This window comes from Chiloscyllium punctatum, chromosome 37 (assembly GCF_047496795.1).
Source record: "Chiloscyllium punctatum isolate Juve2018m chromosome 37, sChiPun1.3, whole genome shotgun sequence".
In the NCBI taxonomy this organism is placed as follows: Eukaryota; Metazoa; Chordata; class Chondrichthyes; order Orectolobiformes; family Hemiscylliidae; genus Chiloscyllium; species Chiloscyllium punctatum.
Window position 1 is genome coordinate 54,708,146 of NC_092775.1, and position 14,414 is coordinate 54,722,559.

The following is a 14,414-nucleotide window of genomic DNA, read 5'->3' on the forward strand; positions in this document are numbered from 1 at the left end:
GCATTTGGGTCAAGCTTTAAAAGCTGTTTGCATCCCATTTCCTAATGTTAGGCAAAGCCTTGCTGTCCAATCCTATCCCAGCCCAGGGCTTTCACAGGCATCCTCCCCTTTTCCAAGCTGCTATTATTTCATGTCTGATAGATAGGCAAAGTACTTCCAATACACTCTAACCAGTTTATTTAGCACTTTTCTGCATGATGTTAGTTACCCTCCATTGCGCAAAGAATCTTTCTGCTTTGTATCTTGCTGCTGTGAAACTGCATTGGTGCATTGCAATACACAAACCTGCATGACATTTTTCTTATAAGGCACTGCAACTGTTTTGCCTAAGCTTTGTTAGGACTGAGTGACCTGTGTCAATGCAGTGACCTGACACTTTGTTCTTGGCTTACAGTTGGGTTTGATGAGTACAGCTCTGACTGTGATGGAGTACGGATAACCTCGTTCTTGGATTTGACAAATCAAGATGAAATGACACCTCTTTCCAGACTGGAGAAGTATGCTGCCAGTGACAATGTATTCAACAGGTAAGACAAGAAGCAATAGAGACTTGTGTATGCAGGGCTGATCAAAATGTGGCAGTCCAGCCATGTAAGTCAATGTGTCTCAATAGGTATCTATTTCTTATTCACTGTTTCGCCTTGTTGGCATATCCTGAGTCTGGAGGTTTGGCTGTTTTTGACACTCTTTCATAGGATCGTAGGAACAGCAGGAAGCCAAGTAGCCCTTCAAGCAATTCCACCATTCAGTGAGATCATGACTGATCTGTGGTCTCATTCCCTTTGGCCAGAATCCTTTAATTCCCTCAGATTTAAAATTAACAATTGAACTTGCATTAACTGTCATTAGTGGAAGAAAGCTCCAAATCACTGTCACCCTTTGTGTGTAGAAGTACTTTGGAACATCTGTCCTGAACCACCTGCCCCTAATTGTCAGACTATGCCCTAATTCTAAAATCTTCAACCGGTGGAAATAGTTTATGTCTATCTACCCTATACTTTTCTATTAATATCTTAAAAAACTTTGATCAGATCACCCCTTAACTTTCTAAATTCTAAAGGAAGCAGGCCTAATTTATGTAATAAATCCTGAAACTTAATCCTTGAAGTCTCCACAGATCATTCTTTTAAACGTATTAAACGCTGCTTTCAAGCCTAGCTTCCTTCCTAAGACATGGTGCCCCCCAGATCTGCTCACAGTACTCCCAAGTGAAGTCTAACCTGGGTTTTCTATAGCTGCAACAAAATTTCTGTGTCCACGTGCTCCATTGCCAATTCAGGACTTGGCTGTAAATGAGTTTCTTCACGGAACAATTAATCAATATTTGGAGTTAAGGGAGTTGGGGAAGCTGGATCACTGAGTGTCTTTAAAGAGCAGGTGTTTAGACTTTTGAATGGAGATGTACAAGGTCATGATGAGCTGGCATAAAGGAATTGTTGAAACATGGGACAGATTGATTGAAGCATAGTTACATTTAAATAAATTACTTAGACGAAGGAACTGAAAGTACCATTGCAATATTTGTTAAAGACAAGACAATATGGGATGCAAGTTAGGTGCATTATTCAGGGGAACTGTAGAGTAATAGGGTAGGGGAACGGGTCTGGGTGGGGTACTCTTCGGAGGTTCAATGTGGACTTGTTGGGCCAAAACGGCCTGTTTCCACACTGTAGGGTTCTACTCTATTCTATTCTAATATGTGGAAAATAAGTTTTGAAAAAAAATCAAAAGGCTATAAAGGGATATGGATATTATGATTGGCCAAAGATCTGGCACATATGTTACAATGTGAGAAAATTTAAAATTGTCCTTTGCAAAGAATTTTAAAAAATATTTAACCTACTTAGATCGCAGAGCTGAGAAATGCAAAGGAATCTGGGTATCCCAATGCACAAATCACAAAACATTAGGATGCCGTATTAAAGTGGGCGGCATAGTGGCTCGGTAGCTCAGTGGGTGGGTAGGGCGATGGCTCAGTGGTTAGCACTGCTGCCTCACAGCGCCAGGGACCGGGATTCAATTCCAGCCTCAGGTGACTGTCCGTGTTGAGTCTGCACATTCTTCCAGTGTCTCCGTGGGTTTCCTCTGGGTGCTCCAGTTTCCTCCCACAATCCAAAGATGTGCAGATCAGGTGAATTGGCCATGTTAAATTGGCCGAAATGTTAGATGTGTTAGTCAGGAGTAAATATAGGGTAGAGGAATAGATCTGGGTGGGTTACTCTTTGGAGGGTCGGTGTGGACTTGTTGGGCTGAAGGGCCTGTTTCCATACTTTTGGGAATCTAATCTAATCTAATCTAATCCAAAGAAACCTGATAAGAAAAAAAACTTAGATAATAGGAGAAGGAGGAGGCCATGCTGCCACTCAATCCCGCCCTCCATTCAACAAGATCATGGCTGATCTGTCCCATGGAGGAGAAAGTGAGGACTGCAGTTGCTGGAGATCAGAGCTGAAAATGTGTTGCTGGAAAAGCGCAGCAGGTCAGGCAGCATCCAAGGAACAGGAGAATCGACATTTCGGGCATCAGCTCTTCTTCAGGAATCATGACTTTCACAAAACCATGTTGACTCTGCCAAATTATCATGTTTTGTTTCCAAATGCCTAAGATAATGTTCTTAATAATAAGTTCTAGCACCTTCCCCACATGTTAAGCAAATTAGCCTGCAATTCGCTGTTTTATATTCTGTCAATCCGAGATGAGTTTAGGTCATCCCTCTTTTTGTGCTGATAACATTTCTAAATAACAGAGCTCCTTCTGCTCATAGCTTCCTGTTTTTCATCAATGGCATGTAGTTTTCAATGTTTTGATCCCACTCTGTCATAGTGCAGCCACATCTTTTGGAATGGATATAAGTTTGTTTTATTTATTTCTGTTCTTGCTATGGGTTCAAATATTACATGCATTCAGATACAGAGTCTTCAGTTTTGTTTTTATAACATTAAAGCCTTTTCAAATTTGATTTTAATTTTAGATTTGTACTCTATCCCTTCCTGTCACAGTCTGTTTGTCATTTCTATATTAACAACTTTCTCTGTTGCTTATCGTTACTTATTGATTTACCATTACTTCCTTAGTTTGATTCCTCACTCCCACTATTTAGTTTAAAACCTATTTCCCTTATTATGCAGCTCACTCAAACACTGGAGCCAACATAGTACAGGTAAAGACTTTCTCACTTGTTTGTCCACAGATCCCTAAAGGCAGCAGGGCAGGCTAATAAGGTGGTTAAGAATAAATACAGGACACTTGCATTGATCAGTCGAGACACAGATCACAAGAGCAGGGAGGTTGTGTTCGAGTTGTACGTGACATTTGTTGAATCCCAGCTGGGGTATTGTATGCAGTTCTGGTCACCAAATTAAAGGAAGGATGTGATTACACTGGTGGGAGTATAGAGGAAATTCACCAGGCTGTTGTCTGGGATTGAACATATCAGCTATGAAGAATGGCTGATTAAACCCAGGTTGTATTCTTTTGGAGCAGTGAAAGTTGAGAGGGAAGCTGATAGAGGCAGATCAGATTATGAGGGGCATGAACATTGTGGATAGACAGCAGCTGTTCCCCTTAGTTGAAGAGCCAATAACAGGATAACCTCACACCCTTGAAAAATTACTTGGATGAGCACTCGAAGTATCAGAACGTTCAAGGCTGTGGGCCTCAGGCTGGTAAGTGGGACAAGTGTAAGTAGTAGTATATTTTTAGTGGTACAAACCTAATTGGCTGAAGGACTTCTTCTGTATGTATGATTCTTCAATCCTGATGCCAATCACCCAAAAACAGGAACAACTTATAATACACAAATTTATTACTGTGATAGTGTACTAACTGTTGTGATTATACAGTGCATTCATGCAAGCCTATGGTGAACAAATTTTGTCACTGAAAACTTTGGACATCCACCTACCCTGAGAGTTCTGACCTTGCAGGGATGATTCTCGGATATTTTATACAAACTTTTTTTCCAAGCTAGATCACATGATACCCAGAATTTGAAATTAAGTGAGTTTCTTATGGTTAAACCTCCAGACTTGACTTAGTGGCTGCTTTGATAGTTTGACACAATTAACGGTAGAGCTCTGAGGTGTGTTGTCGAACAGAGAGACTAGTTCCTTTCTCTGTTTTCAAGGTAAATAATTCCTTGAAAGTAGTGGGGAAGGTGGTGTCTGGCACACTTGCTTTCTTTAGTCAGAGAATTGTGTATAAGAAGTGAGATGTTATATTGTGGATATACAGGACATTAGTGAAGTCATTTTTGGAGTATTGCATATGTTTCTTGTTGCTCTGCTTTTGGAAGGATATTACTAAATTGGAAAGGGTGCAGAAAAGATTTACACAGATGTAATTTTGAGTAGTGGGTTTGAGTTATAAGGACAGGCTGGATATCCTGGGACTTTTTTCCCTGGAGCGTAGGAGGTAGGGGGGTGACCTTACAGAGGTTTATAAAATCGTGAGAGGGTGCACAAGAGGTTCACTGGGATTCTGCCTGGATTAGAGGATATGAACTGTAAGGAGAGGCTAGAAGAACTAGGCTGAAAACAACAAATGCTGGAGATCACCGTGGGTCACACAGCATCCATGGAGAGAGAGCAAGCTCATGTTTTGAATCTAGATGTCTCTTCTTCAGAACTGAAGTGGAGGGGGAAGCATTGATGTTGTAGTTGGAGGGGAGTGGTGTGGCGGTGGAGGATGTAGAATGCTGGTGAAGAAAAGATGTTAATTCAGATTAAGTGATCGGAATGTGAGAATGGCACACCAATGGTATGTCTCACTGCCAGACTTGAAAGAGAAGACAGTCCCACTGGAATAGGGGTGGGGAGAGAGGATATGGTGACAGAGAAAGTAACAAGCAAATCTCAAGGAAAAGGAAGAAATGCTCAGTTATGCCTGTATCTTTATGGGATATGTGGAACAATCCTTGCTTCAGTCCTGCACTGGCCCCATCCCACAACTCTTTCACTGGTACATTAACAATTGCTTCTGTACCGCTTCACGCTTCCACCAGGGCCTTGAAACATTTCTACATTTTGTCTCCAGTTTCCAGCCCTCTATAACTTTCACATCGTCCATTTCCGACACTTGCCTTCCTTTGCTTGACCTCTCTGTCTCCATTTTGGGGAATAAACTCTCCACTGCCATCCAGTACAAAGCCACTGACTCCCTCCACTACAGCTCTTCACATCCCATGTTCTGCAAGGACTACATCACATTCTCCTAGTTCCTTCACCTATATCACATATGTGGAAAGGGAGGGCTAGACACAGGATGAGTTGGGGTTGGGGAGATTTGGAAGCTGGTGAATTCTGTGTTGATGCCATATGGTTTAGGTTAGATTAGATTTTTTGGAGTGTGGAAACAGGCCCTTAGGCCCAACCAATCCACACCCACCCTCCGAAGAGTAACCCTCCCAGACCAATTTCCCTCTGACTATTGGCAATTTAGCATAGCCAGTTCACCTGACCTGAACATCTTTGGACTGTGGAAGGAAACTGGAGCACTTGGAAGAAACCCACGCAGACACTGGGAGAATGTGCAAACTCCACACACACAGTCACCTGATGCTGGAATTTAACCTGGGACCCTGGTGCTGTGAGGCAGTAGTGATAACCACTGAGCCACCGTTGTAAGCTTCCAAGGCAGAAGATGAGGTGTTCTTCCTCCAGTTTGCATGTGGACTTGTGTGGATGGTGGAGGAGGTCCAGGATGAGACATGTCATTGGGGAGCAGGAGGGGGAATTGAAACAGATGGCAACTGGAAGATGGGGTTGATTTGTTTCCTAAACCGGTTCCCGAGTTTGCGCTCAGCCTCATGTAGAGGAGACCGTATCGGTCGCAATGGATGCAATAAATCAGGTTAGAGGAAATGCACATGAAATCTCTTGGACTTGGAAAGATTCTTTGAGACCTTGGATGGAGATGAGGGGGGAGGTGTGGGGTAGGTTTTGCGTCTGCTGCAGCCGCAGGGGAAGGTTTGAGATATGGGAAAGGAGTTGGTGGGGTGTGTGGACTCCAGTCCAACCCCAACTTCACTATCAAACCAACCGACAGGGGATGTGCGGTGGTAGTTTGGCACACCGACCTCTCTCTCGTTAAAGCCACGCAACAACTTGCTGACACCACCTCCTACTGTCCTTTTGATCATGACCCCACCTCTCATCACCAAACCACCATTCCCAAGATGATTCACAATCTCATCACCTCAGGAGATCTCCCATCCACAGCCTCCAACCTCATCGTTTCCCTATGAGAAGATTTTATCTTCTCCCTAAAATTCATAAACCTGACTGTCCAAGTCAGCTGATCATCTCTGCCTGCTCCACTGAACTCCTCTTATCTCAATTCCATCTTGTCCTGTTTGGTCCAGAAACTCCCCACCTACATTCAGGACACCACTCACACCAGCCACGACCTTCAGTTCCTTGGCCCCCAACACCTCATCTTCACCATGGAGATCCTGTCTCTCTACACTTGTATCCCTCATGAGGTGGGCCTCAAGGCCCTTTGTCTCTTCCTCTCCCACAGACCCAACCAATCCCCCTCCACTGACACTCTCATCCGCCTGGCGGAAGTGGTCCTCAGCCTCTACACCTTTTGTTTCAATGCTCCCACTTCCTGCAAACCAGAGACTTGGCCATGGGTACCCTGCATGGATCCAAGTTATGCCTGCCTCTTCGTAGGGTACGTGGAACAGTCTTCTGCAGCTACACTGGCACCACCCCTCACCTTTTCCTCCACTACATCGATGACTCTATCAATGCTGCCTCATGCTCCCACAAGGAACTTGAACAGTTCATCCACTTCACCCACAGCTTCCACCCTGACCTCAAATTCACCTGAGCCATTTCTGACACCTCCCTCCCCTTCCTGGACCTCGCCACCTCCATCTCTAGCAAGCAAACTCGGCACCAACATCTATTACAAACCTACCGACTCCCGCAGCTACTCTGATTACACCTCCTACCAAACCTCTTCCTGCAAAAAAGCAATCCCGTATTCCCAATTCTTCCACCATATTTGCTCGTAGGTTTAGCGATTCCACTTCAGGACATCCCAGATGTTCTCCTACTTCAAGGAATGCAATTTCCACTCACCCATGATCAAAAATGCCCTCGACTGCATCTCTTCCATTTCCCGCACTGCTGCCCTCATACAAAAGCTCCCCAACCGCAACAAGGTTAGAGTCCCCGGGTCCCTCACATTCTACCCCACTAATCTCCAAGTCCAACACCTCATCCACTGACCCTTCTGCCACCTGAAGTCTGACCCTATGACCAAAATTATATTTCCCTCCCCACCCCTATTCACTTTTCACAGGGACTGTTCCCTCTGCAATTTCCTTGTTCGGTCCAAACTCTCCACCAACCCACACCTGGAACCTTCCCCTGCAGTCGCAGCAGGTGTAAAACACCCAACACCCCCACCTCCACCCAAGGCCTCAAAGAATCATTCCAGGTCCGGCGGAGATTCATGTGCATTTCCTCTAACCTGATTTATGACATCTGTTGCTACTGATGTGGTCTCCTCTGCATCGGAGAGACCAAGCGCAAACGCGGGAACCAGTTCAAGGAACATTAATGATCCATGCACTCCAACCAACCCCATCTTCTGGTTGCCATCCATTCCTACTTGCCCGATGATATGTCCATCCTGGGCCTCCTCCACCATCAATTGGCCACACGCAAACTGGAGGAAGAACACCTTATCTTCCACCTCGGGAGCTTACAACCATATGGCCTCAACATAGAATTCACCAGCTTCCAAATCTCCCCAACTCCACCTCAGTCCAGGCCGAACCCTCCCTCTCCGCCCTACCCTCTTAACCTGACCCTATCTGTCCATTTTCCTTCCGACCTATCCGTTCCACCCTTCCCACTGACCAATCACAGTCATCTCCTGGCTGCATACACCTATTGCCGTCCCACTCGTCTTTCCCCCAGCCCCGCGCCCTCCCTCTGTTTATTTTGCAGACACCCCTTCCCCCTCCCCCAGTCCTGATGAAAGGTTCTGACCTGAAATGTCGATTCCCCTTCTCCACTGGTGCTGCTTGACCTGCTGTGCTTTTTCCATCTCCACTCTTTATCCACACCCATTGTAGTTGATAGGGCCCTCAACCACAACTGACATATCACCCTTGCTTCCACCCTTGCCCCTTCCCATCACTCACAAGAACATGATCAGGTCCTCCTTGTTCTCACTTTTCGTCCTCTCAGTCTCTGCATTCAAAGGATCATTCTCTGCCATTTCAGACAATTCCAGCAGAACGTCACCACCAAAGACATCTTCAACTCACTTCCCCATTTGTATTTTGCTGGGATCATTCCATCCACGTCCCTCTGTTCAATGCAATCCCCTCTTCTCCTGGCATCTGCTGTATAAGAACAGAAGGTGCAGCACCTGCCCCATTACCACCTTCTTGCTCACCATCCAAGGTCCTAAACAGGCTTTCCACATGAAGCAGCATTTCATCTGTCTCTCATCCAATCTTATTTGCTGCATCCTACTCTTGTATGGCGTACTCTATACTGGAGAAACCAAAAGCAGACTGGATGACTGCTTTGCAGAACATCTCTGGTTTGTGCGCAGATATGACCCTGAGCTTCCTGTCGTCGGTCAGTCCAACACAGTATCCTTGTATGCTCCCTTACTGGTCCTCAGCATGCTGTCGTGCTCCAGTGAACCACAGCACAAATTGGAGGAACAACATCTCATCTTAAGAATAGCTACTTTACAGCCTTCTGGACTTAATATTAAGTTCAACGCCTTAAGTGAATCAACTTCCATATCTTCCCTTTATTCTGCTTTACATGTTACATTCACTGTCACCATGTCGTCTCTCCCTTCCCCCACCCCTGTGTCTTCTCTATCAAATCTGGTAGTGAGACACAGCATTGTTCTGCCATTCTCACATGCCTATTCCGTAATCTGAACTATCAACGTCTTTTCTTCACCAGCACTGTACATCCTCCACTAGCACCCTCCGCCAACTATAGTATAAATGCTGCCCCCTTCTACACTTCACTTCAGCTCTGATGAAGAGTTGCTGCTTTTTGTTGCAGCTTGTGGTGGAGCCCACAAGGGAACAGGCAATACAGGATTTAGTGTTGTGAAATGTGGCAGATTTGATAAGGGAGCTTAAGGTGAATGAACCCTTCAGAGGCAGTGACAACAATATGATTGTGTTTACTCTGCAATTTGAGAGGAAGAAGATAGAATCACAGGTAATGGTATTACAGCTGACTAAAGGCAACTACAGGGGTATGTGGGAGGAGTTTGACTGGGAGAGGACCCTAACAGGAAAGACATTGGAACAGCAATGAAAGGAATTCCTGGAGTAATTCAAGAGAGACAGCAAAGATCCATCCCGATGAAAAAGCAACATGGTACAGGGAGGGTGAGGTAACCAAGGCTGGCTAGGGAAGTCGGGGATAGCGTAAAAGCAAAAGAGAAAGCATATAATGTGACGAAGGGATGTGGGAAACCAGAGGATTGGAAAGCTTACAAAGATGAACAGAAGGCAAAGAAATAAAGAAGGAGAAGATTAAATTGAGGGTAAGCTAGCCAGTAATGTAAAAGAAGGCTGTAAGTAAAAGCAAATTACTGCAGATTCTGGAATCTGAAACCAAAAGAGAAAATGCTGGAAAATCTCAGCAGGTCTGGCAGCACCTGTAAGGAGAGAAAAGAGCTGACGTTTCGAGTCTAACTGACCCTTTGTCAAAGGCTGTAAGTGTTACTTTAGATATATAAAGGGCAAAAGTGGACATTGGGCCACTGGAAAATGATGCTGGAGAGATAGCAGTGGACAACAAAGAAATGGCTGAGGAACTGAATAATTATTTCGTGTAAGTCTTCACAGTTGAAGACTCAAATAATATCCCAAAAATTCAACAGAGTGAGAGGGCAGAGCTGGGTATGGTGGCCATTACCAAGGAGAAGGTGCTAGAAAAACTAAATTGCCTGCAGGTAGATAAATCACCTAGACCAGATGGGCTATACCACAGAGTTCTAAGGGAGATAGCTGAAGAGATAATTGAGGCGATAGTGGTGATCTTTCAGGGAGGGTCCCAGAGGACTGGAAAATGGCTAACGTGGCACCCTGTTTTAAAAAGGGAGTAAGGCAAAAGATGGAAAATTACAGACCGATTAGCCTGATCTCCGTCGTGGGGAAGATCCTGGAATCCATTGTGAAGGATGAGATTTCTGAATACTTCGAAGTATAAGGTAAAATAGGGCAAAGTCAGCATGGTTTCATCAAGGGGAGGTCATGCCTGACAAATTTTCTTGAATTTGTTGAGGAATTGAAGAGCAGATTAGACCAAGGAGAGCCAATGAATGTAATCTACCTGGACTTTAAGAAGGTCTCTGACAAGGTGCCGCATGGGAGGCTACTGAGTAAGATAAAGGCTCATGGTGTCAGAGGCAAGATTATAGCTTGGATAGAAGATTGGCTGACTGGCAGAAAGCATAGAATAGGCATGAAAGGGTCCTTCTCAGGATGGCAAACTGAGAAGGACCGTGGTCCTGCAAGCTCAGTGTTGGGACTACAACTTTTCATTTTATATATTAATGATCTAGATGAAGGAACTGAGGATGTTCTGGCTAAGTTTGCAGACATTACAAAGAGAGACAGGTAGCATTGAGGAGGCAGGGAGGCTGCAGAAGGATTTGGACAGGTTAGGAGAGTAGGCAAAGAAGTGGCAGCTGGAATACAACGTGAGAAAGTGTGAGATCCTGCACTTTGGTAAGAAGAACAGAGGCATGGGCTATTTTCTAAATGGGGAGAAAATTCAGAAGTCTGAATTGCAAAGAGACTTGCGAGTTCTAGTCCAGGATTCTGTCAAGGTGAACTTGCAGATTGAGTCAGTACTTAAGAAGGCAAATGCTGTGATGAGAGTTATTTTGAGAGGACTTGCATATGAAAGCAGGGATGTACTTTTGAGGCTCGAGAAGGCTCTGGTCAGACCACATTTGGAGTATTGTGCGCAGTTTTAGGCCCCATATCTCTGGAGGGATATACTGACCCTGGAGCGTATTCAAAGGAGATTCATGAGAATGGTCCCAGAATGAAAAGCTTAACAAATGAGGGACATGTGAGAACTATGGGTTTATTATTCAATGGAGTTTAAAATGATGAGGGGGGAATCTAATTGAAACATACAGAATACTGAATGGCCTGGACAGAATATATTTTGGGAAGATGTTTCCATTGATCAGAAGAGACAAGAACCCAAGGGCATAGCCTTAGAGTGAAGGGAAGACATTTTAGAATAGAGATAAAGAGAAACTACTTCAACCAGAGAGTATGACCAAGTACTCAAGTTTTGAGTTTTCTCATTCTCTCACCTGAGATGTAAACTTATGTTTTTAATAAAAGTTCCTTTAACATTTCTCTCAGTTTTCTCACAAGGTATTTTCAACGTACATTGGTCTTGAAGGTTGGCAGTACCTGTCAACATACAAAAATCAACATCCCTCCCTATCCAATTAAATGCTGCCTGACCCAAGTAATTCTAACATTTTCTACATTTTGTTTCATATTTTCAACACCTGCAGCATTTTTAATTTTCAAAACAAAGTACTTCAAGTTCTTTGCCAATACTTGACTTTCATGTTGGAGTTTTTTGATTTTTAATGATTTTTAATGATTCTATTGAAATTATTTTTCGAAAGTCCTCAAAAAAAAGGATTCCACCTCAAACACTGATTCAACATATCTGTCCCCAAATGTGGACAGATGTTTTGTATGTTAACAATATTTTTTGAAGTTTTACTTTTGAAAGTAAATTCTGCTTGGGCAACTGTGCTCTCTGAAGAGTGTGATCGATGGAGAGAGAGTGAATGGTGGACGAGAAAGCAGGAGTATTTCCTTGGATTCAGGTTGTCATGCACTTGTCAAAAGATGGCCTGAAACAGCTGCCATACTTTGTCTTTACATCTTGATTAGGCTGTTTCGGTCAATTTGTCCAATCTGAAGACCAAATCACAATGTACTTGTCGAGTTAGAAATAGGTAGGACACCTTGACTTCTAACAGGAAGCAATTCAGTAATTTGAATAAAACACTTAAGATTGTCAAGCGAGGATATGTTTTCAAAATTGACAAGTAGCATAGGCTACTTTTATACAACCAACAAAGATCTGTACTCACAAGTTTTAAGTCTTGGATTTCTTTCCAGTATTACTTCTTTTGTATCATTGTCTCAGCTATGTATAAATTATAATTTGATAGTCCAGTACTTAGCATTGCCAAAAAAAGACATTTTTGTCGAAGCTTGTATGTTCTTGGATTGTCCTGATGTGTGCAAGACAAAAATATTTAACAAAATGTGGCTAGTCTTCAGCAATATTGGATTAACACGTGCAATTAATGCCATGCCTGATGCCATGCTGACCATATTGCTATTCCAACCAAATTCTGTCTGCCTGAACCTGGTGTACATCCCTCTATTCCGTTCCTGTTCATGTGTCTATCTAAATGCCTCTTTAATGTTGCTATTATATTATTTACACTTTTGTTTCTTAACTTGCTGGTTTATCATCTTTGGCCTTGTTTGGGGGGGTGGGGGCGTGGTCAGAGACTTTCAAGGTCCTATTAGATATTGAATTGAGATTACAAAATCAAATTTTGCAAATTATGAGATTAGATTCCCTACAGTGTGGAAACAGGCCCTTCGGCCCAACCAGTTCACACTGACCCTCTGAAGAGTAACCCACCCAAACCCATTTCCCTCTGACTAATGCACCTAACACTATGGGCAATTTAGCATGGCCAATTCACCTGATCCGCACATTTTTGGACTGTGGGAGGTAACTGGAGCACCCGAGGAAACCCACGCAGACATGGGGAGAATATGCAAACACCACACAGACAGTCGCACGAGGCTGGAATCGAACCTGGGACCCTGGTGCGCTGAGGCAGCAGTGCTAACCACTGAGCCACCATGCGGCTCTTTCCCTGGTTATATGCTTGCACTTGATGTATATATAAAGCATCTTTTCTTTTATCTTTGATTTTACTTAAAGTTTTTCAAGTTTGCTCCTGCATTTCTTTTTGTAGTTGTCTAGGCTTTCTACGTAATTACACTTTTAGTCTTTGGTATGAGATTCTCTTTGTCGCCTTATTCTACTTTGACTTTGAAGAGAAAGTATGTATGGGAGTCCCAGCGTTTTCACTGTGAAATATATGTTTGAATCTTTTGTTTTTGCCTTTTCTGATCTGACACCTTCAAGTTTACCTTCAAGTGGCTGAATCCAGTGCAATTTTGCTAACTCGTCTTGCAACTTTGCAAAATTAGCTTTTCCTAAGTTAAGAATTTTAATTCCTGGTCTTTCTTTATCCTTTTCTATAACTACACTAAATGTAACTGAATAATGATTAGTTGTACACTCTTCCAATGATGTGACTTCCACCTGTCAAGCTTCATTCCATAAATCCAAGTCTAGAATTTTTCTTGGGGTTGCTACATTATTATTTTTTAAAAAATAGTTTCCACCCTGGGGAAAAAGACTTTGACCAACCACCCTATCTGTGCCTCTCATAATTTTATATGCTTCTAACAGATCACCTCTCAGGCATCGATGCTCCAGCAAAAGCAATCCACGTTTTTCCAACCTCACCTTATACCAAATACATTTTAATCCAGGTAAATCTCCTTTGCACCCTCTCGAAAGTCTCCACATCTTTCTTGTAGTGTGGGGACCAGAACTGCACACCATACTCTAAATGTGGCTTAACTAACATTAATACTGCTCACTGTTAGGGAGCTATTAACGTGTGCAATTACAATTATTGCGCCCCAAGATCCCTCTGTATATCAACGCTCCTAAGGTCCTGCTATTTACTGTATACTTTCCACTTGCATTTGGCCTCCCAAAATGCATCACTTCACACTTGTCCAGATTAAACTCTACCTGCCATTTCTCCGCCCAACTTTCTAACTGATCTATATCCTGCCTCATCCTTTGACAACCTTCCTCACTATCCACAACTCCTCCAGTCTTTACATTGTCTGCAAACTTACATTACAAGCAACAGAGGTCCTGGCACTTATTCTTGCAGAGAATGGTTACTGGTTACAGGCCTCCAGTCAGAAAAACACTCCTCCCTAACCATTGTCTGTCTTCTATGACCAAGACAATTTGTATGCAACTTGTCCAACTCAACATGGATCCCGTGTTCTATCTTCCTTTCCAGCCTTGAGGGGCTTTATCAAATGTTGTAGTAAAATCTATGTAGACTACATGCACTTCCCTACCCTCATTAAACCTCTTCGTCATTTCCTCGAAAGACTCAATAAAATTTGTGAGACATAACCTTCCCTGCACAAAGCCAGCATTACTATCCTACTAAGCCCATTATTTTTTAAATGTAAGTAAATCCCCCAAAGAATCTTCTCCAATAATTTCCCCTACCTCTAATGT

General features: G+C 43.3%; 1 protein-coding gene across 3 annotated transcripts in view; it reads left to right on the plus strand.

Moving 5' to 3' along the window:
• LOC140463118 (serine/threonine-protein phosphatase 4 regulatory subunit 1-like) overlaps nt 1-14,414 on the plus strand; it is a 123,463-nt gene that overhangs the window by 14,273 nt on the left and 94,776 nt on the right. For all 3 annotated transcript variants that reach the window (XR_011954613.1, XM_072556848.1, XM_072556847.1), the window contains exon 3: nt 395-527. Coding sequence is in view for 2 of the 3 variants with exons in the window: in XM_072556847.1 (XP_072412948.1) it covers nt 395-527 (133 nt within the window). In the remaining variant the exon portion in view is untranslated. The remainder of the gene's footprint in view (nt 1-394; nt 528-14,414) is intronic.